Below are 27,295 nucleotides of genomic sequence, written 5' to 3' on the forward strand. Positions count from 1 at the left end.
GAACAGGGAAAAACATGGCCCTATGATAAGCTAACTAGCCTACATCACCATAGATATATTTTCAATACAAAAAAGACCATGTTAAGCAGCTAACTAGCCTACATCATAATAAATACATAATTAATACAAGATTCAAGACCATAATAAGCAGTTAGCTAGTGTACATCACAATAAAAAAAGAGATAGAGATACATACAGTACATTCATATGCAAATTAGGACTGACCCCAATTAGTTGACTGGTTGATTGTTCGGTCGTTAGGCTGTTGGTCGACCAAGATTGTTTTAGTCGAGCAGCAACAAATATATATTTATATTTGCACCCATCTCAGTGAACTAATCCATTGCGGAGGCCTAGACTAAAAGACAATTTATGCTTGATCCGGAAATGTGGTCTGAGGCTCCATATGGAGAGTGTGACGCAATTGCAGAGCCTCCAGAGGCATGCAGAGGCCAAAACGAGCTCTGTACTGCATCTCCATGCTCCTCCCAAATGTTTTAACAATGCAGAGGGCTCCCAAATGGCGCAGTGGTCTAAGGTACTGCATCTCAGTGCTAAAGGCATCACTACAGACACCCTGGTTCGAATCCAGGCTGTATCACAAGAAAACTATTCAGACCCCTTGACTTTTTCCATATTTTGTTATGTTACAGCATTATTCTAAAATGGATTAAATAACAAAAACTCCTCATCAATCTACACACAATACCCCATAATGACATAGCAAAAACAGGTTTTTAGAAATGTTTTCACATTTATTAAACATGAAAACAGAAATATCTTATTTACATAAGTATTCAGACCCTTTGCTATGAGACTCGAAATTGAGCTCAGGTGCATCCTGTTTCCAATGATCATCCTTAAGATGTTTCTACAACTTCATTAGAGTCCATCTGTGTGGTAAATTCAATTGATTGGATATGATTTGGAAAGGCATACACCTGTCTACATTAGGTTCCACAGTTGACAGTGCATGTCAGAGCAAAAACCAAGCTATGAGGTTGAAGGAATTGTCTGTAGAGCTCCGAGACAGGATTGTGTCGAGGCACAGATCTGGGGAACGGCACCCAAACATTTCTGCAGCATTGAAGGTCCTCAAGAACACATTGGCCTCCATCATTATTAAATGGAAGAAGTTTGGATCCACCAAGACTCTTCCTAGAGCTGGCTGCCTGGCCAAACTGAGAAATTGGGGGAGAAGAGCCTTGGCCAGGGAGGTGACCAAGAACCTGATGTTCACTCTGACAGAGCTCTAGAGTTCGTCTGTGGAGATAGGAAAACCTTCCAGAAGGATAATCATCTCTGCAGCACTCCACCAATCAGGCCTTTATGGTAGAGTGGCCAGACAGAAGCCACTCCTCAGTAATAGGCGCATGACAGCCCACTTGGAGTTTGCCAAAAGACACCTAAAGGACTCTCAGAGCATGAGAAACAAGATTCTCTGGTCTGATGAAACCAAGATTGAACTCTTTGGCCTAAATGCCAAGCGTCTGGCGTCTGCCAAGCGTCTGGTGGAAACCTGGCACCATCCCTACAGTGAAGCATGGTGGTGGCAGCATCATGCTGTGGGGATGTTTTTCAGCGGCAGGGACTGGGAGACTGTTCAGGATCGATGGAAAGATGAATGGAGCAGTGTACAGCTAGATCTGGTGCTTAGGACCTCAGACTGGGGCAAAGTTTCACCTTCCAAGAGGACAACGACCCCAAGCACACAGCCAAGACAACGCAGGAGTGGCTTCAGGACAAGACTCTGAATGTCCTTGAGTGGCCCAGCCAGAGCCCGAACTTGAATCCGATCGAACATCTCTGGAGAGAAAATAGCTGTGCAGCGACACTCCCCGTCCAACCTGACTAATCTTGAGAGGATCTGCAAAGAAGAATGGGATAAACTCCCCAAATACAGGTGTACTGAGTAAGTACTGAGTAATGGGTCTGAACATTTATGTATATATGATATTTCTGTTTTTATTTTTAATACACTTGCAAAATTTCTAAAAACATTTGTTATTACGGGGTATTGTTTGTAGATTGATGAGGGAAAAAATGATTTAATCAATTTTAGAATAAGTCTGTAACATAACAAAATATGGAAAAAGTAAAGGGGTCTGAATACTGTCCGAATGCACTGTAGCTCAGTGGCGACCCGTCATTTAGGGCAGGTGGAGCAGAGCCATAGAGTTACATTAGATGTGCCCATCCAAGAAGGCTCAAGATCATTGGCTGCAGATAAAATGATGTCAAATCACATTATATCTACCGTAGCTTTGATTGGACTGATCATGTCAACATCATACTTTCAAAATCTTTGCTAGCAAACTAGACAAGCAGTCATCATCATGAATCACGTCGACAATCTACTGGCAAATCCTTTTCAATCCTTGTCATATGAAGATAAATTATAGATAAAACGTATCGGTGCTTATCAGCCATTGGACATAAATATTACATAAATATTATAAATCGCAAATTCAACAATGAGTGGTTTGGAAGGAATCAGTGGCTAACTGCAAGTGTTGCAAAGCAATCACTAGCCTGCTATTCAGTGGAGTGGGTGTGTGAACCAAGTCACACACCCACGAGTGGGTTTAAGGGTCTCTTTTCCAAGCTTAAAAGGGTAAACATTCAACACCATGGGCCAGAAAAGGTTGCATACATTGGCCATGCTGTCAATCCAGCAAAACAACTGGAAACACAGAACTGTGAAATCTCAGACTTCAGTCAGTTGAAGACAACTGGGAACTCAGGCGTCTTTCTAGAGCTCCGACCTGAAGATCACTGACGTCATGATTCAACCTTTTTTTTTCTTTGAGTTCGCAGTTGTCTTGAAAGTACCATAAATCCAGAGAATGCCAGACTTTGATGACAAAGTTAGATGACAAAATTTGCCCACATGGAGTGTCGCGCCACCTTCCTGTTTACAGCACAACAAGGTGAGTCCAAAAATGTCTTGTATGCTGCTGCATAAATTATGTAATATGTCAGGGAGATATGTATACTGTAGCTAAGAAAGTAATACTAAGTGTATGTTGTGTAGTAAGCTGTTAGTAGCCCATATGCATCACCCTTATAATTTGGTACCTTTCCCCCTCATACTGTTCTGACTTAGTGGTGTACATGTAGCCTATAGCCTATTTTAGACAAATGTAATCATCGACTATTGTAAGAGCTTTCATTGTCTGCTTATATGCCCCCTTTATTTATACTATGGTTCTGACTTGGTGTACAGGGAGAATACTGTAAGATTGGCCCATGTTCTCAATTCTGTCGCTGTACATTTCAAAAGTGCTGAATAAATAGTTATAATGACTACGTCCGTCCTAGCTCACTCATTAATGTCTTAATAGAAATTACGGATTGTCTCTTATCCTCTCATCATCCCCTTATACCATAGTTTGTACATCTCAATTGTCAGTAGAAACGACATTTGTTTATGTAAGTCAGCCATATCACCTGTTTTTTTTTAAGGCAGTAAATGAAGCTAAATGAACTGTTTCGCTGCCAGACAAGGCTCCACTGATAGCCAGGTGTAGCAGTGGTAAGGATTCACTCCATGGTGCTGAAAAGAAAGCTCTGCTGTTGGGACAGCTTTATGTAGGTCCTAACAGTTTGTGGGCACCGTTTGTCACCGTTGTAGTGCAATTAATGTATTTTTTATAATGTGTTGTGTAGTGGCTTTGCTGGCATCCATCTTACATTTTGGGGGGGAATCTTCCACACCAAGATTTACATGCTAAAATCTCCAATGGTATAGCTCCGCATTGACATGATTGGTTGACGGTAACTGGGGGTGCTACATCCTGTGTTTTTTGTGCACATTCATTGTTTCATCACTTCATTGTGTGAATTGTTAGTGTACATCAATTCCCCATTACATATATCACCAGTAGTACATTTACCGTTAATTCCTATAACTTCTAATCTACAATGTTTGTTATTTTGGTTACGGTAATTTCTGTTAATGCATTCAATATTATTATTCCAGTCTTCCCGTTCTCATTGTCAGAGTCAATACATTGTTTGCAGAGTGCACAACCTATGCTACAGTTGTGAGAAATAAGTTTTGGTTTTATTTCATTCCATTTACAAGTTTTGTCAATTTAGTAATTGTCTTTTGTTTGGAGCGTGTACTGCCAGTGTTGAGTAAGGACGTGCGCACATAGAAGTAGGCCTATAGGCTACCTGGCCTGTGCGCAAATGTGGTCATATAAATGTGTCCATTTGGGGATCTGATAGTATTTCTGATTGACTTAATGCACCACCACTAATGACCTGTGGAGCTTCTCAAAGTAATGTTTTCTTCACCTCAAACAGCAAGCAAACAAAGTCTGTTTTTACATCCATTGAGAATTACAATAGTTCCTCAATGTATTTGAAAAATCTTTCCAGCTCTCTCTCTTTCGATAACCACTCAGCATGAAAAGGAAAAATGTCATGCTCTGATAGAATGGAAAGGTCATAAAATAGGCCTACCTGATTACTTCTTATCAGTGCTTGACTTGGAATGAAATAGGTTCCGGTACTCATTTAGGGTGCTGGTACTGTTTATATTTACGTGCAGGAGTTCCACAATACTTTTGAGCTAATATTCTTTAAGAGGAACAGGAGCTCAAGCAGTAGAACATTTGAGGTGCCGGTACTCAGCTCTGGTGAACTCCTGCCCAAGTCAAGCACTGCTTCTTATTCCTTGTGCCAATTGCCTACAGCTGTGTCTGTCCCAAGCTCACTGACTGGAAAACTGAGGGCCTAGAATATTTTATACAATGTTTAAAGTTTGTTGCATACAGGCCATGTGTAGCCAATGTGATTTATAGGATATTTATTTTTATCACGATATTTTCTACCTGCTGGCTGCAGTGTTTTTATTAGTTGGCTTTATGTAGGCTATTTTACATAGTTAGCAATGGCAATAGAAGTAACTTTTTAGGTTTGTATCATTTTCATTCAGATTTGTATAGAATTGTGATTAACCACATGACAATGATTTTGAGATACGAAGACGTTATTATAAATTAAACAAAATTGTTCCACAGAAATTTGCATATGAAAACCATAACTGGCACGCAGATCGGTAGAATTGGTAGGGTAAATTGGCTTTCCACATGAGAAATGAGAACGGTTGCTGCCGACTCGTGTAGCTTATTACCGGCAACTTCAGGAGAGTAATGGCAGAATCTCAGAAAGACAGCAGGAGCGGGAGGAGAATATTTGGGTCAGGTTAAGGTATTTTTCTTCTAGATATCTGGCGCCCTCTTCAGACATTTGTCTTATTTCATCAAATAGTAAGCTTAACGCGTCAGACAAGCTCAATTTATAAAGTTGATTTTGTTAAAACATATAGAGTGTGTCTATAAATGGAAAAATATACATTTAGGACAGCCCTAATACAAATACACTATATATATACAAAGGTATATGGACACAGCCAGTAAGGCCCTGAGCACATAGCCATGCAATATCCTTAGACAAACATTGGCAGTAGAATGGCCTTAGTGAAGAGCTCAGTGACTTTCAACGTGGCACCGTCATAGGATGCCACCTTTCCAACAAGTCAGTTTGTCAAATTTCTGCCCTGCTATAGCTGCCCCGGTCAACTGTAAGTGCTGTTATTGTGGAGTGGAAACATCTAGGAGCAACAATGGCTCAGCCGCGAAGTGGTAGGCCATTACAAGCTCACAGAACGGGACCGCAGAGTGCTGAAGCTTGTATTGAGCAAAAATCGTCTGTCCTCTGTTGCAACACTCCCTACCGAGTTCCAAACTGCCTTTGGAAGCAACGTCAGCACAATAACTGATTGTCGGGAGCTTCATGAAATGTGTTTCCATGGCCGAGCAGCTGCACACAAGCCTAAGATCACCATGTGCAATGCCAAGCGTCGGCTGGAGTGGTGTAAAGCTTGCCGTCATTGGACTCTGAAGCAGTGGAAATGCCTTCTCTGGAGTGATGAATCACGCGTCACTGTCTGGCAGTCCGACGGACTAATCTGGGTTTGGCAGATGCCAGGGGAACGCTACTTGCCCGAATGCATAATGCCAACTGTAAAGTTTGGTGGAGGAGGAATAATGGTCTGGGGCTGTTTTTCATGGTTCGGGCTATGCCCCTTAGTTCCAGTGAAGGAAAATCTTAACACTACAGCATACAATGACATTCTAGACGATTCTGTTCTTCCAGCTTTGTGGCAACAGTTTGGGGAAGGACCTTTCCTGTTTCATTATGACAATGCCCTCATGCACAAGGTGAGGTCCATATAGAAATGTTTTGTCGAGATCGGTGTGGAGGAACTTGACTGGCCTGCACAGAGCCCTAACCTCAACCCCATCGAACACCTTTGGGATGAATTGAAACGCAGACTGCGAGCCAGGCCTAATCGCCCAACATCAGTGCCCGACCTCACGAATGCTCTTGTGGCTGAATGGAAGCAAGTCCCCGCAACAATGTTCCAACATCTAGTGGAAAGCCTTCCCAGAAGAGCTGAGGCTGTTATAGCTGCAAAGGGGGACCAACTCCTTATTAATATATATTTTTATACCCAACTTTTAACCTAAATCCAATTACATGGTGAATTTATTTGTTGATTTCACGTTGACTAAGAGCAACATGTTGAGCTATTATTCTTTAATATATACCTATAGACAGCAGATTTTTGATAAGACATTTGATCAACCCCATTACAAATTTGACTCAACCGTAGTGGCCTGAATTATGCAAGGCACAAGAGTAGGGGATTTATTTTTTTACAATCAACAAAAAAAGTCACATTGATAAACACCTTAAAAGCTTTTTCAGAAAAAGGAGCTGAGGATGACTTTACAGTACAGCATTTGGGGCATAAACGCGCTCATTTGAAGATGACCTTGTACCTTTTTGAAATTCCAATGGATTCATCCTATACCATGCTTTGTCTAGCTGGTGAACATGCAGATGCCTTCCTTCCTTACTCAAAAAGAGAAAGCCTAGTATGGTTTTATTAGGACAGAGCAGTGGAAATCTATCAACCAGGAGAGGTAGCCCTGTGGGAAACCAGTAGCAGAGGCCCTCATGCTTGCTGTAGCTCAGGGACAAAGCCCCAGAGGGTAAGGGTGGTTAAGGAAGCTACATATTTGGAGATCTATACACTTGCCAAGTGTGCAACCATAGCAAGTCTGAAGCACAATGCTTTCACCGCAACTGAAGGAGTGTGTGTGTGTGTGTATGTGTGTGTGTGTGTGTGTGTGTGTGTGTGTGTGTGTGTGTGTGTGTGTGTGTGTGTGTGTGTGTGTGTGTGTGTGTGTGTGTGTGTGTGTGTGTGTGTGTGTGTGTGTGTGTGTGTGTGTGTGTGTGTGTGTGTGAAATTGCATGATTTCCATTTGCCACAATGTTAATTTTTTGTTTTTGGATATGAGTTTTGCAATTTTATGGTTGGCAGGAGAGAAGAGAGTTAAATAATGTCTCATTGTTGGGGGCAATGAGAGAGGCTTCAACATTCACATCGAGAATATTCAAACACTTGGTATGATACTGCTGCCACCAACTGGACAATACATAATATTCCATGTGGTGTATGAAATGGACACATTTCTTCTAATTTCCTGTAATTTACTGGTCTCTGATTTGAAAGAACTGACCAGTTGAAAGTCAGCCAAATGATGAACTTCCACCATACTGTTTTGACTTGTCAAGTCTTTTCCAATAAATGCAGGTGAAGAAGTGAAACAAGGACAAAACTACTTTTTTTGACAATTGCCTAGAACCCTTTTGGTTCCTGATAGAACCTTTTCGGGTTCCATGTAGAACCCTTTCCACGTGTGGTTCTACATGGAACCCAAAAGAGTTCTACCTGGAACCAAAAAGGGTTCTACCTAGAACCTAAAAGGGTTCTTTATATGGACAGCCAAAGAACCCTTTTGGAACCCTTTTTTCTAGTGTGAGGGATGTTTTGAAACCTCTTTGGAAACAGGCCTAGTTACTATAGTATGCCCAAAATGTACAATTAATCTAATCAAATCATTGAATCAAATTTCAAACAGTACAACCAAGCTAATAATGATAAAATACAATAAAACAAGAATTAAAACTCCAGTCTGGGATTAGTTTTTCAGCTAAATGACAGCCTATACATGTTTTGGTATACAGCTGAGCGATGGGCCGAAGGGATTTAACCTTCTCCCAAATAAGGGAAATCATGTTGATTTGTATTTTGAGGGAACTATCCCTTTATGATAGTTTGATGGCGGGGCTCAAGTTAACTGGCTATGTGAATCTTTTAATTATAATTGTTTAGGGGATTTTTCATGACAAAAATAATTATCTGTGGTCGTCTCAATGGGAGGTCACACAGTCATCACTAGTTGGCAGCATATTATAAGAAGGTGCAGAAATATTCAGTGCTGAGAGAACTTCAAATTCCACACCAGGGTAGGCGGCTGTCTGATGGAGTCTCAGTTTTCTCTGCTGAAATATTAGCACTAGAACTAGTGTGTGCATTGGGGTGGGTGAATGAAGTGGGGCCTAAAAGGGTTGTTTTCTGTTCAGACTCTACCACTGCACTGGTCGAGCTGAGAGAGGGAAGTCTAGAGCACATCCAGACTTAATCAAGCTGTTGATGGTGCTTGAAAAAATTTATACTTTAAAAAAATTGTCACATACACAGGATAGGGGCCAGAGATAGATAGAGGACTCTAGTGCCCAAAAGCCAGTTTTAGCATGGGCAGTGCCATTGAGGACTTTCACCATTCTGAAGTAGTCAGCTGGGTGGGACTACATAAATCCATCCAGGTCGTATAATCACAAGTATAATCCAATTAATTATACTTGTGAGCAAACATTCCATAACTGCAGGTAGTAAATTGCCAACCTTGGCTTTATACTTGCTCAAACAAACTCCAGGTGGCAGTATGTGGCAGGGCTTGCAAACCATCACGGATTACAAAGGAAAAACCAGCCGCCAGCTGCCCAGTGACGAAAGCCTACCAGATGAGCTAAATGCCTTCTATGCTGTTTCGAGGCAAGCAACACTGAACCATGTATGAGAGCACCAGCTATTCCGGATGACTGTGTGATCACGCTCTCCGTAGCCGATGTGAGTAAGACCTTTAAACAGTTTAACACTCAGACAGATTACAAGGACATGTACTCAGAACATGCGCTGACCAGCTGTCAAGTGTCTTCACTGACATTTTCAACCTCTCTCTGACCCAGTCTGTAATACCTACATGTTTCAAGTAGACCACCATAGTCCATGTGTTCAAGAACGCCAAGGTAACCTGCCTAAATGACTACCGCTCCGTAGCACTCACATCTGTAGCCATAAAAGGCCTTGAAAGGCTGGTCATGGCCCACCCCAACATATCCACAGAAGACACAATCTCTATTGCACTGCACACTTCCCTTTCCCACCTGGACAAAAGGAACACCAATGTGAGAATGCTGTTCTTTGACTACAGCTCAGCGTTCAACACCATTGTGCCCTCCAAGTTCATCACTAAGCTAAGGACCCTAGGACTAAACACCTCCCTCTGCAACTGGATCCTGGAATTCCTGATGGGTGGCCAACAGGTGGTACGGGTAAGTAACAACACATCTGCCACGCTGATCCTCAACACAGGGGCCCCTCAGGGGTGCGTGCTCAGTCCCCTCCTGTACTCCCTGTTCACTCATGACTGCATGGCCAGGCAGGACTCCAACACCATCAGCAAGTTTGCTGATGACACAACAGTGGTAGGCCTGATCACCAACAACGATGAGACAGCCTATAAGGGAGGAGGTCAGAGACCTGGCCGTGTGGTGCTAGGAGAACAACCTCTCCCTCAACGTGATCGAGACAAATTAGATGATTGTGGACTACAGGAAAAGGAGGACTGAGCACGCCCCCATTCTCAGAGACTGGGCTGCAGTGGAGCAGGTTGAGAACTTCAAGTTCCTTGGTGTCCACATCACCAACAAACTATCATGGTCCGAACACACTTAGACAGTGGTGAAGAGGACACTACAAAGCCTATTCCCCCTCAAGAGACTGAACAGATTTGGCTGAGTCCTCAGATCCTCAAAAGGTTCTTCAGCTGCACCATTGAGAGCATCCTGACTGGTTGCATTCTGCCTGGTATGGCAACTGCTCGGCCTCCGACCGCAAGGAACTACAGAGGGTAGTGCGTACGGCCCAGTACATCACTGGGACCAAGCTTCCCACCATCCAGGACCTCTATACCAGGCGGTGTCAGAGCTGTCTGAATCGCCATGTCTCCAGCCCGTCCAGCTACTCATTGGACCTTATGATCACTCGGCTACGCATGCCTCTCCCTAATGTCAATATGCCTTGTCCATTGCTGTTTTGGTTAGTGATTGTCTTATTTCACTGTAGAGCCTCCAGCCCTGCTCAATATGCCTCAGCTAACACTCTTGTCACACCTCCCACACAGGCAGTGATCTCACCTGGTTTAATTGATGTCTCTAGAGACAATACCTCTCTCATCGTCACTCAATGCCTGGGTTTACCTCCACTGTATTCACATCCTACCATACCTTACCATACCTGCTCCTTTTACTCTCTGTTCCGAACGTACTAGACGACCAGATCTTATAGCCCTTAGCCATACCCATATCCTACTCCTCCTCTGCTGATGTAGAGGTTAATCCAGGCCCTGCAGTGCCTAGCTCCACTCCCATTCCCCAGGCGCTCTCATTTGTTGACTTCTGTAACCGTAAAAGCCTTGGTTTCATGCATGTTAACATTAGAAGCCTCCTCCCTAAGTTTGTTTTATTCACTGCTTTAGCACACTCTGCCAACACGGATGTCCTAGCTGTGTCTGAATCCTGGCTTAGGAAGGCCACCAAGAAATGTACATCTGTGGTAAACCGTAGGGTGTTGGGTTGAGCGTGCAGAGATTGACACAGAGACAGGGAGGCTTTAGTCAGAAAACAACTTTACTTAGGACAGAAAATAAATATATCAAAGAAATAACTTAGGTTTTGCTCAGTCTTCCTTCTCTCTCTTAACTGGTGTCCGTCTCTCTCCCTTCTCTACCAGGGTGCCATCGTGCACTATTTAGCCTCCAAGGCTGATTGGCACTTTCCTCCTATTACCTCCACTTAGCTGTCCGTGTCGGGGTGCCCAGCTCCCGTATTCCCAGCAGAGGGAGCCAACGTCGCCTCACGTACCTCCCCACTATTACCATCTCCCGGGGTAGACCTCCTAGGATACCACACATCCCTAACTATAACATTTTCCGACAAGATAGAACTGCCAAAGAGGGCGGAGTTGCAATCTACTGCAGAGATAACCGACAGAGTTTTGTCTTACTATCCAGGTCTGTGCCCAAACAATTTGAGCTTCTACTTTTAAAAATCCGCCTTTCCAGAAACAAGTCTCTCAACGTTGCTGCTTGCTATAGACCACATTCTGCCGCCAGCTGTGCCCTGGACACATTATGTGAATTGATTGCCCCCCATCTATCTTCAGAGCTCGTGCTGTTAGGTGACCAAAACTGGAACATGCATAACACCCCGGCCATCCTAAAATCTAATCTTGATGCCCTCAATCTCACACAAATTATCAATGAACCTACCAGGTACAATCCCAAATCCGTAAACACAGGCACCCTCATAGATATCATCCTAACCAACCTGCACTCCAAATACACCTCTGCTGTCTTCAACCAGGATCTCAGTGATCACTGCCTCATTGCCTGCATCCATCATGGGTCTGCGGTCAAACGACCACCCCTCATCACTGTCAAACGCTCCCTAAAACACTTCAGTGAGCAGGTCTTTATAATCGACCTGGCCCGGGTATCCTGGAAGGATATTGAACTCATTCTGTCAGTAGAAGATACCTGGTTATTCTTTAAAAGTGCATTCCTCACAATCTTAAATAAGCATGCCCAATGAAAAAAAATGTAGAACCAGGAACAGATTGCCCGTGGTTCATTCCAGACCTGACTGCCCTTGACCAGCACAAAAACATCCTGTGGCGTACGTCATTAGCATCGAATAGCCCCCGCGATATGCAACTTTTCAGGGAAGTTAGGAACCACTATACACAGGCAGTTAGGAAAGCAAAGGATAGCTTTTTCAAACAGAAATTTGCATCCTGCAGAACAAACTCCAAAAAGTTCTGGGACACTGTAAAGTCCATGGAGAATAAGAGAACCTCCTCCCAGCTGCCCACTGCACTGAGGCTAGGAAACACTGTCACCACCGATAAATCCGCAATAATTGAGAATTTTAATAAGCATTTTTCTACAGTTGGCCATGCTTTCCACCTGGCCACCCCTACCCTGGTCAACAGCCCTGCACCCCCTGCAGCTACTTGCCCAAGCCTCTCCCATTTCTCCTTCACCCAAATCCAGATAGCTGATGTTCTGAAAGAGCTGCAAAATCTGTACCCTTACAAATCAGCAGGCCTAGACAATCTGGACCCTCTCTTTCTAAAATGATCAGCAGCCATTGTTGCAACCCTTATTACTAGTCTGTTCAACCTCTCTTTCGTATGGTCTGAGATCCGCAAAGATTGAAAAGCTGCCGCGGTCATCCCCCTCTTCAAAGGGGGAGACACTCTAGACCCAAACTGCTACAGACCTATATTTATCCTACCCTGCCTTTCTATGGTCTTCGAAAGCCAAGTTTTCAAACAGATTACCGACCATTTCGAATCCCACCGTACCTGCTCCACTATGCAATCTGGTTTCCGAGCTGGTCATGGGTGCACCTCAGCCACGCTCCAGGTCCTAAACGATATCATAACCGCCATTGATAAGAGACAATACTGTGCAGCTGTATTCATCGACCTGGCCAAGGCTTTTGACTCTGTCAATCACCACATTCTTATCGGCAGACTAAACACCCTTGGTTTCTCAAATGACTGCCTCGCCTGGTTCACCAACTACTTCTCAGACAGAGTTCAGTGTGTCAAATCGGAGGGCCTGTTGTCCGGACCTCTGGCAGTCTCTATGGGGGTGCCACAGGGTTCAATTCTCGGGCCAACTCTTTTCTCTGTATACATCAATGATGTATACATTGCTGCTGCTGGTGATTCTCTGATCCACCTCTACGCAGACGACACCATTCTGTATACTTCTGGCCCTTCTTTGGACACTGTGATAACTAACCTCCAAACAAGGTTCAATGCCATACAACACTCCTTCCGTGGCCTCCAACTGCTCTTAAATGCTAGTAAAACTAAATGCATGCTCTTCAACCGATCGCTGCTCGCACCCGCCTGGCCGACTAGCATCACTACTCTGGACGGATCTGACTTAGGTATTTGTAGTTGTCCACATATTCTAGGTGTCTGGATAGACTGCAAACTCTCCTTCCAGACTCACATTAAGCATCTCCAATCCCAAATTAAATCTAGAATCAGCTTCCTTTTTCGCAACAAAGCCTCCTTCACTCATGCTGCCAAACAGACCCTCGTAAAACTGACTATTCTGCCGATCCTTGACTTCGGCGATGTCATTTACAAAATAGCCTCCAACACTCTACTCAGCAAATTGGATGCAGTCTACCACAGTGCCATCCGTTTTGTCACCAAAACCCCATATACTACCCACCACTGCGACCTGTATGCTCTCGTTGGCTGGCCCTCTCTTCATATTCATCGCCAAACCCACTGGCTCCAGGTCATCTATAAGTCTTTGCTAGGTAAAGCCCTGCCTTATCTCAGCTCACTGGTCACCATAGCAGCACCCACCCGTAACACGTGCTCCAGCAGGTAAATTTCACTGATCACCCCCAAAGCCAATTCTTCCTTTGGCCGCCTTTCCTTCCAGTTCTCTGCTGCCAATGACTGGAACGAATTGCAAAAATCACTGAGGCTGAAGACTCATATCTCCCTCACTAACTTTAAGCACCAGCTGTCAGAGCAGCTCACAGATCACTGCACCTGTACATAGCCCATCTGTAAATAGCCCATCCAACTACCTCATCCCGATACTATTTTTTTTTTTTGCTCCTTTGCATCCCAGTATCTCTGCTTGCACATTCATCTTCTGCACATCTATCACTCCAGTGTTTAAATTGCTAAATTGTAATTATTTCGCCACTATGGCCTATTTATTACCTTACCTCCCTTATCTTACCTCATTTGCACACACTGTACATAAACTTATTATATTTTTTTCTATTCTGTTATTTACTGTATGTTTGTTTATTTCATGTGTAACTCTGTGTTGTTGTTTGTGTCGCACTGCTTTGCTTTATCTTGGCCAGGTCACAGTTGTAAATGAGAACTTGTTCTCAACTAGCCAACCTGGTTAAATAAAGGTGAATAAAAATAAATAAAAAGAGGAAGGCCCTAAAAATTGTCAATGACTCCAGCCACCCTAGTCATAGACTGTTCTCTCTGCTACCGCACGGCAAGCGATACCGGAGCGCCAAGTCTAGGTCCAAAGGGCTTCTTAACAGCTTCTACCCCCAAGCAATAAGACTCCTGAACAGCTAATCAAAGGGCTACCCAGACCCCTCTTTTACGCTGCTGCTACTCTCTGTTCATTATCTATGCATGGTCATCTTAACTCTACCTACATATTACCTCAATTACCTTGACTAACCGGTGCCACCGCACATTGACTCTGTACTGGTACCCCCTGTATATAGCCTCGCTATTGCTATAGTTATTTTACTGCTGCTATTTAATTATTTGTTACTTTTATTTTCTTTCTTTTTTAACTTATCTATTTTTTACTTAACTTCTTAAAGCATTGTTGGTTAAGGGCTTGTAAGAAAGCATTTCACTGTAAGCTGTTGTATTCAGCGCATGTGACAAATAACATTTGATTTGATTTAAGAACAAATTCTAATTTACAATGACGGCCTACACCAGCCAAACCCTTAACGACGCTGGGACAATTGTGCACCGCCCTATGGGACTCGCAATCACAGCCGGTTGTGATACAGCCTGGAATCAAACCAGGGTCTGTAGTGATGCCTCTAGCACTGACATGCAGTGCCTTAGACCACTGCGCCACTCGGGAGCCAAATTAAATGAGAGATGTGCATGGTAATTTGTTGTATGGCTCCTTCGGGATAATGAACCCATCAGGGCCAGAAAAGGTGAGGAATATATTGTGCAATGGTTGTGAAAAAAAAGGGGGAAAAAAGATTCCTATGTCTTATTATAACATTCCTATGTCTATTTACTTTACATTAAAAAAAATTAACATAGATTTTCTCTCTTCTCACTAATGGCAAATGGTTGCATTCTTGTTAATGTTTTCCTGTTTTTAGGTTTTTATGAATACGTTTTTCACCATATCCCCATTTGCACAAAATACTTGCCAGCTTGCACTACAATATCTCAACCACTAGCAGATGTGTGTAAGCATGGTCTAAAGTGTGTGGGGAGGTGAGCACATTCTCACGTCAAGTAATTTATGATAATGAATGCCAACTTTTGCATGACGCACGTACATTTTGCCCTATATTTTGTATGTTCGTAAGGTTTATAAATGAGGCCAATGCACCGGCCTGCACCTACGGGTGTGAGGCTATTAGTTATATAAAAGTGCAATTCTCACGCCGACCTGCGAAAGGCAACAATACGCAACACAACGTCCAGTCTGCTGGAAACTCACAGGAAGAAGAAAAACTTCAAATTCCAAAGTAGCGTCTTTAGTCTTTCCTTTTCCGGTTACATTAATAGAAGGTATGGCGGCCTAAATTTCCTCGCTTATATTTAGTCTAAGTAATCTGTTGTAATCTGTGTTTATATAATATGACAAATCGTATTTTAAAGACCATATTTCCAGTGTTAGAAACCGTTAACACGTTGAGGATGATATTTCATGTTATCCTAGTACTTTGTCATCGCCCTCTAAGTATCATATCTTCAGTAATATTAGCCCAAAGCAAAAATGTCTCCATTTTGGTAACTACAAAAAAAAATGCCATTGCAGTTTTGCTGCCTTAAATTGACTTGTTTAAATTGACAAACTAAGGTGTATTCTTCCACGTGAAATCAACGTTTTCATCTTGATACGTTTGTTAGGTAGCATATCAACTACCTAGCTTACTTGGTTACACAGTCTTGCGCAGTAATGTTGACGCCATTGGCAGTCCCCGATACCATTTTTTAATGAACAAGCTAGCTAGTAAATTATCTAGGAAGGGAATAATGTAATCAATCGGTGTTACACGTTATACTACTAATCATGTATTTGCAGGTATCATCATGGTCCAGCGCCTAACTTACCGTCGTAGGTTGTCCTACAACACAGCCTCCAACAAAACTAGGCTGTAAGTAGCTAGCATGTAGCTATAGCTAGCTAATTACATTGCTATTCCCTTGGCTTCTGTCCCTTCTTAGTTACTACAGTGCCTGTTTCTTTCTTGTGACCTAAACGGTTTGGTTGTTGATCGTTAGTACTGGCCTGCACGTGGTTGTATCTAGCTAGCTATGGATTTTAAATAAAAAGTTGTCTTGGGAAAACGAATGTAAGCATGTTTTCATCCCTCAAAATATTGTTACCAACTTTGCATTGTGTAATGTGTATTCCCTCACTTACAGGTCCCGGACTCCTGGTAACCGCATTGTGTACCTGTACACCAAGAAGGTGGGCAAGGCACCCAAGTCGGCATGCGGAATCTGCCCTGGTAGACTGCGTGGAGTAAGTATTGTCCTATGTACATCCTATCCCACTGCATAATATACAAACTGGTATTTTTCAGGTCTGTTACTGTTGTAGTGAAAACATTACATGACCAAAAGTATGTGGACTACTGCTCGAATATCTCATTCCAAAATCATCGACATTAATATGAAGTTGGTCCACCCTTTGCTGCCATAACAGCCTCCACTCGTCTGGGAAGGCTTTCCACTAAATGTTGGAACATTGCTGCAGAGACTTCCTTCCATTGAGCCACAAGAGCATTAGTGAGGTCGCGCACTGATTTTGGGCCAGCGTTTGTCGTTACAATTCATCCCAATGGTGTTTGATTAAATTGTATTAGTCACATGCGCCGACTACAACAGGTGTGTAACTTACAGTGAAATGCTTACTTACAAGCCCCTAACCAACAATGCAGTTTTAAAAATACGATTAAGAAATAAAAGGAACAAGTAAAGAGCAGCAGTAAAGTAACAATAGCGAGACTATATACAGGGGGTATATATACACGAGGTAATCTAGGTAAAATGTAGCTACAGTTATTAAAGTGACTATGCATAGATAACAGAGTAGCAGTGGTTTAAAGGGGGTGGGCAATCCAAATAGTCTGGGTAGCTGTTTTATTAGATGTTCAGGAGTCTTATGGCTTGGGGGTAGAAGCTGTTTAGAAGCCCCTTGAACCTAGACTTGGCACTCCGGCTACCTCTGACACCGCCTGGTATAGAAGTCCTGGGTGGCAGGAAGCTTGGCCCGAGTGATGTACTGGGCTGTACACACTACTCTGTAGTGCCTTGCAGTGAAGGCCGAGCAGTTGCCATACGCTGCAGTGATGCAACCAGTCAGAATGCTCTCGATGGTGTAGCTGTAGAACCTTTTGAGGATCTGAGGACCCATGCCAAATCTTTTCAGTCTCCTGAGGGTGAATAGGTTTTGTCATGCTCTCTTCACGACTGTCTTTGTGTGCTTGGACCATGTTCGTTTTTTTGATACGGACACCAAGGAACTTAAAGCTCTCAACCTGCTCCACTACAGCCCCGTCGCTGAGAATGAGGGCATGCTCGGTCCTCCATTTCCTGTAGTCCGAAAGGTTGCAAGATCGAATCCCTGAGCTGACGAGGTAAAAATCTGTCGTTCTGCCCCTGAACAAGGCTGTTAACCCACTGTTCCTAGGCTGTCATTGAAAATAAGAATTTGTTCTTAACTGACTTGCCTAGTTTAAAAAAAATAATAATAATTTAAGTCCACAATCATCTCCTTTGTCTTGATCCCATTGAGACAAAGGAGGTGGTTGTAGACTACAGGAAAAGGAGGACAGAACACGTCCCCCCCATCCTCATCGACGGGGCTGTAGTGGAGCAGGTTGATAGCTTCACCATCAGTGTTGAGTTCAGGTCCCTGTACAGGCCAGTCAAGTTCTAAACCATTTCTGAATGGACCCCACTTTCTGCATGGGAGCATTGTCATGCTGAAACAGGAAAGCACCTTCCCCAAACTGTTGCCACAAACTTGGAAGCACAGAATTGTCTAGAATGTCATTATATGCTGTAGCGTTAAAATCTCTTCACTTGAACTAAGGGGCCTAGCCCAAACCATTATTCCTCTTCCACCAAACTTTACAGTTGGCACTATGTATTTGGGCAGGTAGCGTTCTCCTGGTATCAGCCAACCCCAGATTAGTCCGTCGGACTGACAGGTGGTGAAGCGTGGTACATCACTCTAGAGAAAGCAATTCCACTGCACCAGAGCTTTACACCACTCTAGCTGATGCTTTACTTTGCATATGGTGATCTTAGGATTGTGTGTGGCTTCTCGGCCATGGAATCTCGGCGAACAATTCTTGTGCTGACGTTGCTTCCAGAGACAGTTTGGAACTCTGCACTGAGTGTGGCAACCAAGGACAGGCTATTTTTACGTGCTTCAGCTCTCGGTGGTCCTGTTCTGAGCTTGTGCGGCCTACCACTTTGCGGCTGAGCCGTTGTTGCTCCTAGATTCCTCTTCACAATAACCGTACTTGCAGTTGACCGGGGCAGCTCTAGAAGAGCAGAAATTTTACAAACTTGTTGGAAAGGTGGCCTCCTATGACGGTGCCACATTAAAAGTCACGGAGCTCTTCAGTATGGCCATTCTACTGCCAATGTTTGCCTTTGGCGATTGCATGTCTCTGCCTGATTTTATACACCCGTTGTGTCTGAAATAGACAAATTCACTAATTTGAAGAGGCGTCCACTCACCGTGTGCGCACACACACATATATTAAAATGTGTGTATCTGTGTATATATATATTACTACCACCACCGTTCAAAAGTTTGGGGTCACTTTGAAATGTTATTGTTTTTGAAAGAAAAGCACGTTTGTCCATTTGAAATAACATAAATTGATCATAAATAAAGTGTAGACTTTGTAAATGACACTGAGGAGGCAACTCCGGGATGCTGGCCTTCTAGGCAGAGTTGCAAAGAAGAAGCCATATCTGACTGGCCAATAAAAAGGAAAGATTAAGATGGGCAAAAGAACACAGACACTGGACAGAGGAACTCTGCCTAGAAGGCTAGCATCCCGGAGTCGCTCAATTGCAAAAGGATTTTCTAATGATCAGTTATCCTTGTAAAATGATAAACTTGGATCAGCTAAATGAAACGTGCTATTGGAACACGGGAGTGATTGTTGCTGATAATGGGCCTCTGTACGCCTGTGTAGATATTACATAAAAAATCTGCTGTTTCCAGCTACAATAGTCATTTACAACATTAACAATGTCTACACTGTTTCTGATAAAATGAGCTTTTCTTTCAAAATCAAGGACATTTCTAAGTGACCCCAAACTTTTGAACGGTAGTATACATACTATATACGTGTGTGTATATACATACACACATATTTGTGTGTGTATATTGAGGGTTGCCACTGTGGTATAATATGGCAGTCTTGTTTTACTCAGTGCTGATCTGGAGACTAACACGGAACCCAAACCGGTTGCGCTCGTGCGCCATCGTGCATACATTTATTTTGTCCCCCCACACCAAACGCGATCACGACACGCAGGTTATAATATCAAAACAAACTCAGAACCAATTACATTAATTTGGGGACAGGTCAAAAAGCATTAAACACTTATGGCAATTTAGCTAGCTAGCTTGCACTTGCTAGATAATTTGTCCTATTTAGTTAGCTTGCTGTTGCTAGCTAATTTGTCCTGGGATATATACATTGAGTTATGTTACCTGAAATGCACAATGTCCTTTACTCCGACAATTAGTCCACACAAAACGGTCAACCGAATCGTTTCTAGTCATCTCTCCTAGGGTTTTTCTTCTCGTTCGTTCGTCTTTCAGTCACCCACATGTGTATAACCAATGAGATGGCACGTGGGTACCTGCTTCTATAAACCAATGAGGAGATGGGAGAGGCAGGACTTGCAGCGCGATCTGCGTCACAAATAGAACTGACTTCTATTTTAGCCCTTGACAACGCAGACGCTCGTTTGCGCACGCGAGCAGTGAGTGCAATAATTTAATAATATAGATTTCAAAATGTATTTTAAAATGTATTTTGCGACGCGAGCGGTGTAGTCAGCCTGTTAGGGTGCTTTAACCAAAATGACTGTCTGCTGTAGTGGTGTGGGTGGGGAGAAATTATTTGATAAAAATGCTGTTTTACATTTTCAATTGGTTGGCAGATTTATTGTTACTTTTCTGACACTGGGCACCACAATACTAAGCCTTTCCCCCAATTCACTGCTTCCACTGACTATTGAGTTGCTGTGTTTTTATACAAGTTTGTATGGTTTTGAAGGATGGGTGGAAGTGCTACGTTGAATGCCCGGCCCATGTTTTTTCTTGACTACCTTTAACTCATTTGAATTCAAGGGAAGGAAGTCACATGGGAAAAGTGAAAGTGGCATGTTATTAAACAATCTTTAAGGACAATTTCACCTTATTTGAATTTATCTGTTTTCAATGTTATAGACGTGCCCAGACACTTTTGTGATGGTTTTGTTTTTGGGTAACTTACTCCTCCAGCGATATACTTCCTCGTGCTCGTTCAGTGTTTGTAGGGGTGTAACATAAGCAAAGGCTCCGAAAACATCCAAATACGTACTTTAAAACTGCAACACTCTCAGTATACTGATGTAGGTCTTTAATGTTGAATGCATGGATTTGTCATTCAGAACTTTATCCTTTGTAGTATTCCGTTTTGTGCAACTCTAGCGGTCTCCAACCAGCTGTGCGGGCTACACAGAAACAGCACAGCTGGTAGGAGACAGCCAGAATCGCACAAAATGTAATATGTTAAAGATAAAAATCGGTATACAACGTGTGTTCTGTAAACAAGTGAGATCGCAAAAAAGTGTCTGGGCTCTTCTAACATACTGTAATTTGAGATTTGGTTCAAATAAAGTTAACCTCTCCTTTAACAATGGCTGTGGCATTTCACTTTGTTTCAAAATGGTTTCTCCCATATTGTTTCTTCTGAACATTAACCTGGGTTCAGGTTGTTACATCTGCTCACAAGCATTTGTTTGTCTTAAAGATCCGGGCAGTGAGACCCCAGGTCCTGATGAGGCTCTCAAAGACAAAGAAACACGTCAGCAGGGCCTATGGCGGTGCCATGTGTGCGAAGTGTGTGCGTGATAGGTAAGAATATATCCAAAACACCGCCTTCTGAAGAATCTGTCCCAAGTGTTGTATGTCGGGTGAAATGTCCAGTTTATAAGATAAATATCTAGCAAAATGTGAAGGGTGAATGACTACAACTACCCATACTAGCGTACTACATAAACTGCCTATGTACTCATCGTAGCATACTATTTAGCACGTACCGTTTAGCAAGAAGTGGTCGCAACTTATGTAGCGGCTCCTGACTGCGGGTGGATTTTAGCAAATTCAACAGACATGCAATGCATCGCATTAACCAGCCTGTTAATGGCTATTTTCAATTAATTTCTCTTATTTGAATAGAAAGGGAATGGAGTTGTAGGCCTACTCAGGCTAATTATAGGTAGACTATCACATTCGACCATATCCTAATTTTTAAGACTGAAGCCAGACGCGGATAACATTTATTAGTAAAACCAAAGTCCTGTAACGTGCATAAATTAAATCTAATTGCCTAGTACACACACTTTTCACATGTTATTGCACAGAAATGTGTACAGTCAGGTGCATCGCAAACCGAACCGCTGGACAGCTACCTGATTAACTAAAGCACTGTCCATTGGAAATTAGATCAGAATGACTGCTAAGACTTGATTCATTAAGTAGCCTAGCCAACTAAAACAATCCATATGTTAAAATCAAAAGGCCTTCCTGATTAATGTGACAACGTATCATGCTCGATTGCATTTCCCGCAATTTTTTTTATTTCGGTAGGGCCTCCCCAAATCTAATTGATCAGCTGACACAAAAATTAATTTTATCTCTGTTTCTGCTTTTTGTGACTCTCTTTGGCTGGAAAAATGGCTGTGTTTTTCTGTGACTAGGTGCTGACCTAACATAATCGTTTGGTGTGCTTTCGTCGTAAAGCCTTTTGAAATCGGACACTGTGGCTGGATTTACAACAAGTGTATCTTTAAAATGGTGTAAAATACTTGTATGTTTGAGGAATTTTAATTATGGGATTTCTGTTTTGAATTTGGCGCCCTGCAGTTTCACTGGCTGTTGACGAGGTGAGACGCTACCGTCCCACATACCCTAGAGAGGTTAAGTTAGGTCAGCACCTAGTCACAGAAAAACACAGCCATTTTTCCAGCCAAAGAGGAGTTTGTTACATTACTGCCTTATTCTAAAATTGATTGAATACATATTTTTCATCAATCTACACACGCTACCCCATAATGACAAAGTGAAAACAGGTTTAGACATTTTTGTATTAAATAAGATATCTTATTTACCTAAGTATTCAGACCCTATGCTATGAGACTTGAAATTGAGCTCAGGTGCATCTGGTTTCCATTGATCGTCCTTGATGATTCTACAACTTGATTAGAGTCCATCTGTGGTTAATACAATTGATTGGACTTGATTTGGAAAGGCATACACCTGTCTATTTAAGGGCCCACAGTTGACAGTGAATGTCAGCAAAAACTAAGCTGTGAGGTCAAAGGAATTGTCCGTAGAGCTCAGAGACAGGATTGTGTCGGCACAGATCTTGGGAAGGGTACCAAAAATGTCTGCAGCATGGTAGGTCCCCTAGAACACTATGGCATCCGTCGTTCTTAAATTGAATACGTTTGGAACCACCAAGATGTTTCCTAGAGCTGGCCGCCCGGCCAAACTGAGCAATCGATGAAGGGCCTTGGTCAGGGAGGTGACCAAGAACCCGATGGTCACTGACAGAGCTCTAGAGTTCCTCTGTGGTGATGGTTGTCCTTCTGGTGGAATGCTGCAGAGTTGGGAGAACCTTCCAATCAGGCCTTTATGGTAGAGTGGCCAGACGGAAGCCACTCCTCAGTAAAGACACATGACAGCCTGCTTGGAGTTTGCAAAAAGGCACCTAAAGACTCTGACCATGTGACACACGATTCTCTGGTCTGATAAAACCAAGATTGAACTCTTTGGCCTGAATTCCAGTTGTCAAGTTTGGAGGAAACATGGTGGCAGTACAGCTACAGCATCATGCTGTGGGGCTGTTTTTCAGCCTCAGGGACTGGGAGACTAGTCAGGATTACATGGTGTACAGACAGGCTACTTACTATATGGAATTATATAAGCCCATGGAGAATCGACACACGTACACCCCGGTAAAAGCACCCGTCAATCAAACCCACTAGAGCAAATATTTTATCTTTAAAACATTTTTTTTTTTTTACTAGCCCTACCGTAGACTTTCCAAAAGTAGGCGCTAAGATAATCAATTGACAAGCAAAGTGTGAAGGAGAGAGCTATGTTATAGTATGCCGATGAAATTGACAATCCTTAAAATAACAAATACACGCAACATGTCAGTTGCCTATTTATCAGCGACGCTGATTTTCAAGGGGGAGTGAAGGATTTTTGAAATATTGTGAGGAACTATTATTTTGCTGTGTCTATATATATATATATATATATATATATATATATATATATATATATATATATATATATATACACTGCTCAAAAAAATAAAGGGAACACTTAAACAACACAATGTAACTCCAAGTCAATCACACTTCTGTGAAATCAAACTGTCCACTTAGGAAGCAACACTGATTGACAATACATTTCACATGCTGTTGTGCAAATGGAATAGACAAAAGGTGGAAATTATAGGCAATTAGTAAGACACCCCCAATAAAGGAATGGTTCTGCAGGTGCTGACCACAGACCACTTCTCAGTTCCTATGCTTCCTGGCTGATGTTTTGGTCACTTTTGAATGCTGGCGGTGCTTTCACTCTAGTGGTAGCATGAGACGGAGTCTACAACCCACACAAGTGGCTCAGGTAGTGCAGTTCATCCAGGATGGCACATAAATGCGAGCTGTGGCAAAAAGGTTTGCTGTGTCTGTCAGCGTAGTGTCCAGAGCATGGAGGCGCTACCATGAGACAGGCCAGTACATCAGGAGACGTGGAGGAAGCCGTAGGAGGGCAACAACCCAGCAGCAGGACCGTTACCTCCGCCTTTGTGCAAGGATGTGCACTGCCAGAGCCCTGCAAAATGACCTCCAGCAGGCCACAAATGTGCATGTGTCAGCATATGGTCTCACAAGGGGTCTGAGGATCTCATCTCGGTACCTAATGGCAGTCAGGCTACCTCTGGCGAGCACATGGAGGGCTGTGCGGCCCCACAAAGAAATGCCACCCCACACCATGACTGACCCACCGCCAAACCGGTCATGCTGGAGGATGTTGCAGGCAGCAGAACGTTCTCCACGGCGTCTCCAGACTCTGTCACGTCTGTCACATGTGCTCAGTGTGAACCTGCTTTCATCTGTGAAGAGCACAGGGCGCCAGTGGCGAATTTGCCAATCTTGGTGTTCTCTGGCAAATGCCAAACGTCCTGCACGGTGTTGGGCTGTAAGCACAACCCCCACCTGTGGACGTCGGGCCCTCATACCACCCTCATGGAGTCTGTTTCTGACCGTTTGAGCAGACACATGCACATTTGTGGCCTGCTGGAGGTCATTTTGCAGTGCTCTGGCAGTGCACCTCCTTGCACAAAGGCGGAGGTAACGGTCCTGCTGCTGGGTTGTTGCCCTCCTACGGCCTCCTCCACGTCTCCTGATGTACTGGCCTGTCTCCTGGTAGCGCCTCCATGCTCTGGACACTACGCTGACAGACACAGCAAACCTTTTTGCCACAGCTCGCATTGATGTGCCATCCTGGATGAACTGCACTACCTGAGCCACTTGTGTGGGTTGTAGACTCCGTCTCATGCTACCACTAGAGTGAAAGCACCGCCAGCATTCAAAAGTGACCAAAACATCAGCCAGGAAGCATAGGAACTGAGAAGTGGTCTGTGGTCACCACCTGCTGCACCATTCCTTTATTGGGGGTGTCTTGCTAATTGCCTATAATTTCCACCTTTTGTCTATTCCATTTGCACAACAGCATGTGAAATTTATTGTCAATCAGTGTTGCTTCCTAAGTGGACAGTTTGATTTCACAGAAGTGTGATTGACTTGGAGTTACATTATGTTGTTTAAGTGTTCCCTTTATTTTTTTGAGCAGTGTATATATATATATAAACTGACTTAACAGGACAGAAACCAGACACATGCTCATTGCTCACATGGCGCATTAAATTATGGTATGAAATAAACCAAAACTTGTTTCTCATAAGTGTGGCAGGTGGTTAACTCTGCAAATAACGTTTTCACTCAGAGAACGAGACCTGTACATTTTGTAATACAATCTTGATTTTTTATTTTTTTTTACCAAATGACAGGGGTTCCATTTGACACATTAGCACATTATAGGCCTCGGAGACAGGACAACCTTGTTGATTAATTATTCAATCTGACACTTCAAATGTTTTTTGAAAGATCTATTTACTAGCATGCAAAGAAATAAAGTCTACATCAAACTTTTTTTACTCAAGTGCTATAGCCTATAGTGCTCTACACCCCTGCGTATCATCAGTTGGAAAGACAGATTAATTTAGCAAAACAATTGCTTGTCATTAGTGAACTCACACTATTGGGTAGTTTATCAACATGAAAATTAAGTTTATAAAAATAAATTCTGAAATGACTGTCTTCATCCATAACTCAGTGACATGGATATTCAATTACCGTAACAGCCCTAATCCTGCCCCATGGGTGGTTCTGGTGTACTTGCATATTGAACTAACTATGCCAGAAAGATGTTAATGTAGACGCCAGCCAGCCGTAGTTGAATTTCTATCCATAGCAATTGAAGTGCATTTTGTTTGCTTCAGCAGCCTCTGGTTCTTTTAGGATGCTCTTGTGAATTCCATGTGTTTGGATTAAAAACTACATTCTTTAGTCAAGTCTGATCCTGATCACATCTCTCCCTAACTGATAAATTGTGATTTTAAGTTGATGGTGGTTTTAGCTGGCTTTGTCAACTAATATCACATTGTGAGATTTGTCCTGGGGTGTGCTGTTAAAAGCGGTGACACTTCCTATGTGCAAAAAAATAAAGATGTTGGATGTTTCTGCAATGGTCTTTGCTACATGCATTCATTCGATTTCTTAGTGTTGACATTTGGTCACTATTTGTAAAGTAACCATCAATCAATGGCATGTCCTGAACATCTAAGTTAACTGATCCACTAACCTTTACCCTTCTGTCTACCACAGGATCAAGCGTGCTTTCCTGATTGAGGAGCAGAAGATCGTTGTCAAGGTCCTTAAAGCACAGGCACAGAGTCAAAAATCTAAGTAAATGTGTATTTGTACTGCAACATTAAAATAATTGAAAATATGTTTAGTGTCCTGACTCAAATGGTGTAACTGTCCATAGTATTCCTCAATTTGAAGTTGGAGTTGTGATTCTCGATGTGAACTACCATTTTGTTGTTTTGAATGAGACCGAAGTTTGAAAAATGAGTGGACTACTGAACAATGTTCTATTCACTTTGAAAGTGTTGACACTGACATTACATCCAGGAATTGTGTATTTTATTAAAGTTTAAGCAGATTACATGAAATATTAAGATGGTGCTGCATGCGCTTGTATTTCTGAAGGTGAGCAGGCTTTTAAACTGATATTATTTGATGGCTTATACAAGGTAAACAAATTGCTTTACTCCAAACAAACCATTTTTGAAAAGAGATTGTAGTCATCCATCTGACAATTTTTACTCATGTTCAGTGGCTGTTGCTGCTATCAAGTTGGCTACGAGTTCTATAGGCTTTACATTTTTGGGAATACTCGATTTCATCCAATATACCAGGTGGATGATAAATTATATAAATACTAACAAGTAAAAGTATTACCAAAGATGGTTTAACCAACCTCTAATCTGTCATTAGCTACCCGTGTGTTTTTTTACCCTTTTGTGGTCAGTGCTATCTCGTATCTTTGGGACATCCCTGCCCTTACCATATGTGTTAAAGGAGTCAAATCAAACTTTATTTGTCACATGCGCCGAATACAAGTGTAGATCTTAACAAGAAATGCTTTTTTACCAAGCCCTTAACCAACAGTGCAGTTCAAGAAAGAGTTAACAAAACGTTTACCAAATATACTAAAGTAAAAAATATATATAAAGTAACACAAAATGAGGCTATGTACAGGTACCGAGTCAATGTGTGGGGGTAAAGGTGTTAACT

General features: G+C 42.6%; 1 protein-coding gene across 1 annotated transcript; it reads left to right on the plus strand.

The window, feature by feature from the left end:
- Nucleotides 1–15,557: 15,557 nt before the first annotated feature.
- Nucleotides 15,558–26,446, plus strand: LOC120049830 (60S ribosomal protein L34). The gene is made up of 5 exons (XM_038996284.1): nucleotides 15,558–15,616; nucleotides 16,134–16,206; nucleotides 16,478–16,577; nucleotides 21,109–21,212; nucleotides 26,321–26,446. The coding sequence occupies exons 2-5, from the start codon at nucleotides 16,142–16,144 to the stop codon at nucleotides 26,403–26,405; spliced, it is 354 nt and encodes a 117-aa protein (XP_038852212.1). The 5' UTR covers nucleotides 15,558–15,616; nucleotides 16,134–16,141; the 3' UTR covers nucleotides 26,406–26,446.
- The last annotated feature ends 849 nt before the right edge of the window (nucleotides 26,447–27,295 follow it).

This window comes from Salvelinus namaycush, chromosome 6 (assembly GCF_016432855.1).
Source record: "Salvelinus namaycush isolate Seneca chromosome 6, SaNama_1.0, whole genome shotgun sequence".
Taxonomy (NCBI): Eukaryota; Metazoa; Chordata; class Actinopteri; order Salmoniformes; family Salmonidae; genus Salvelinus; species Salvelinus namaycush.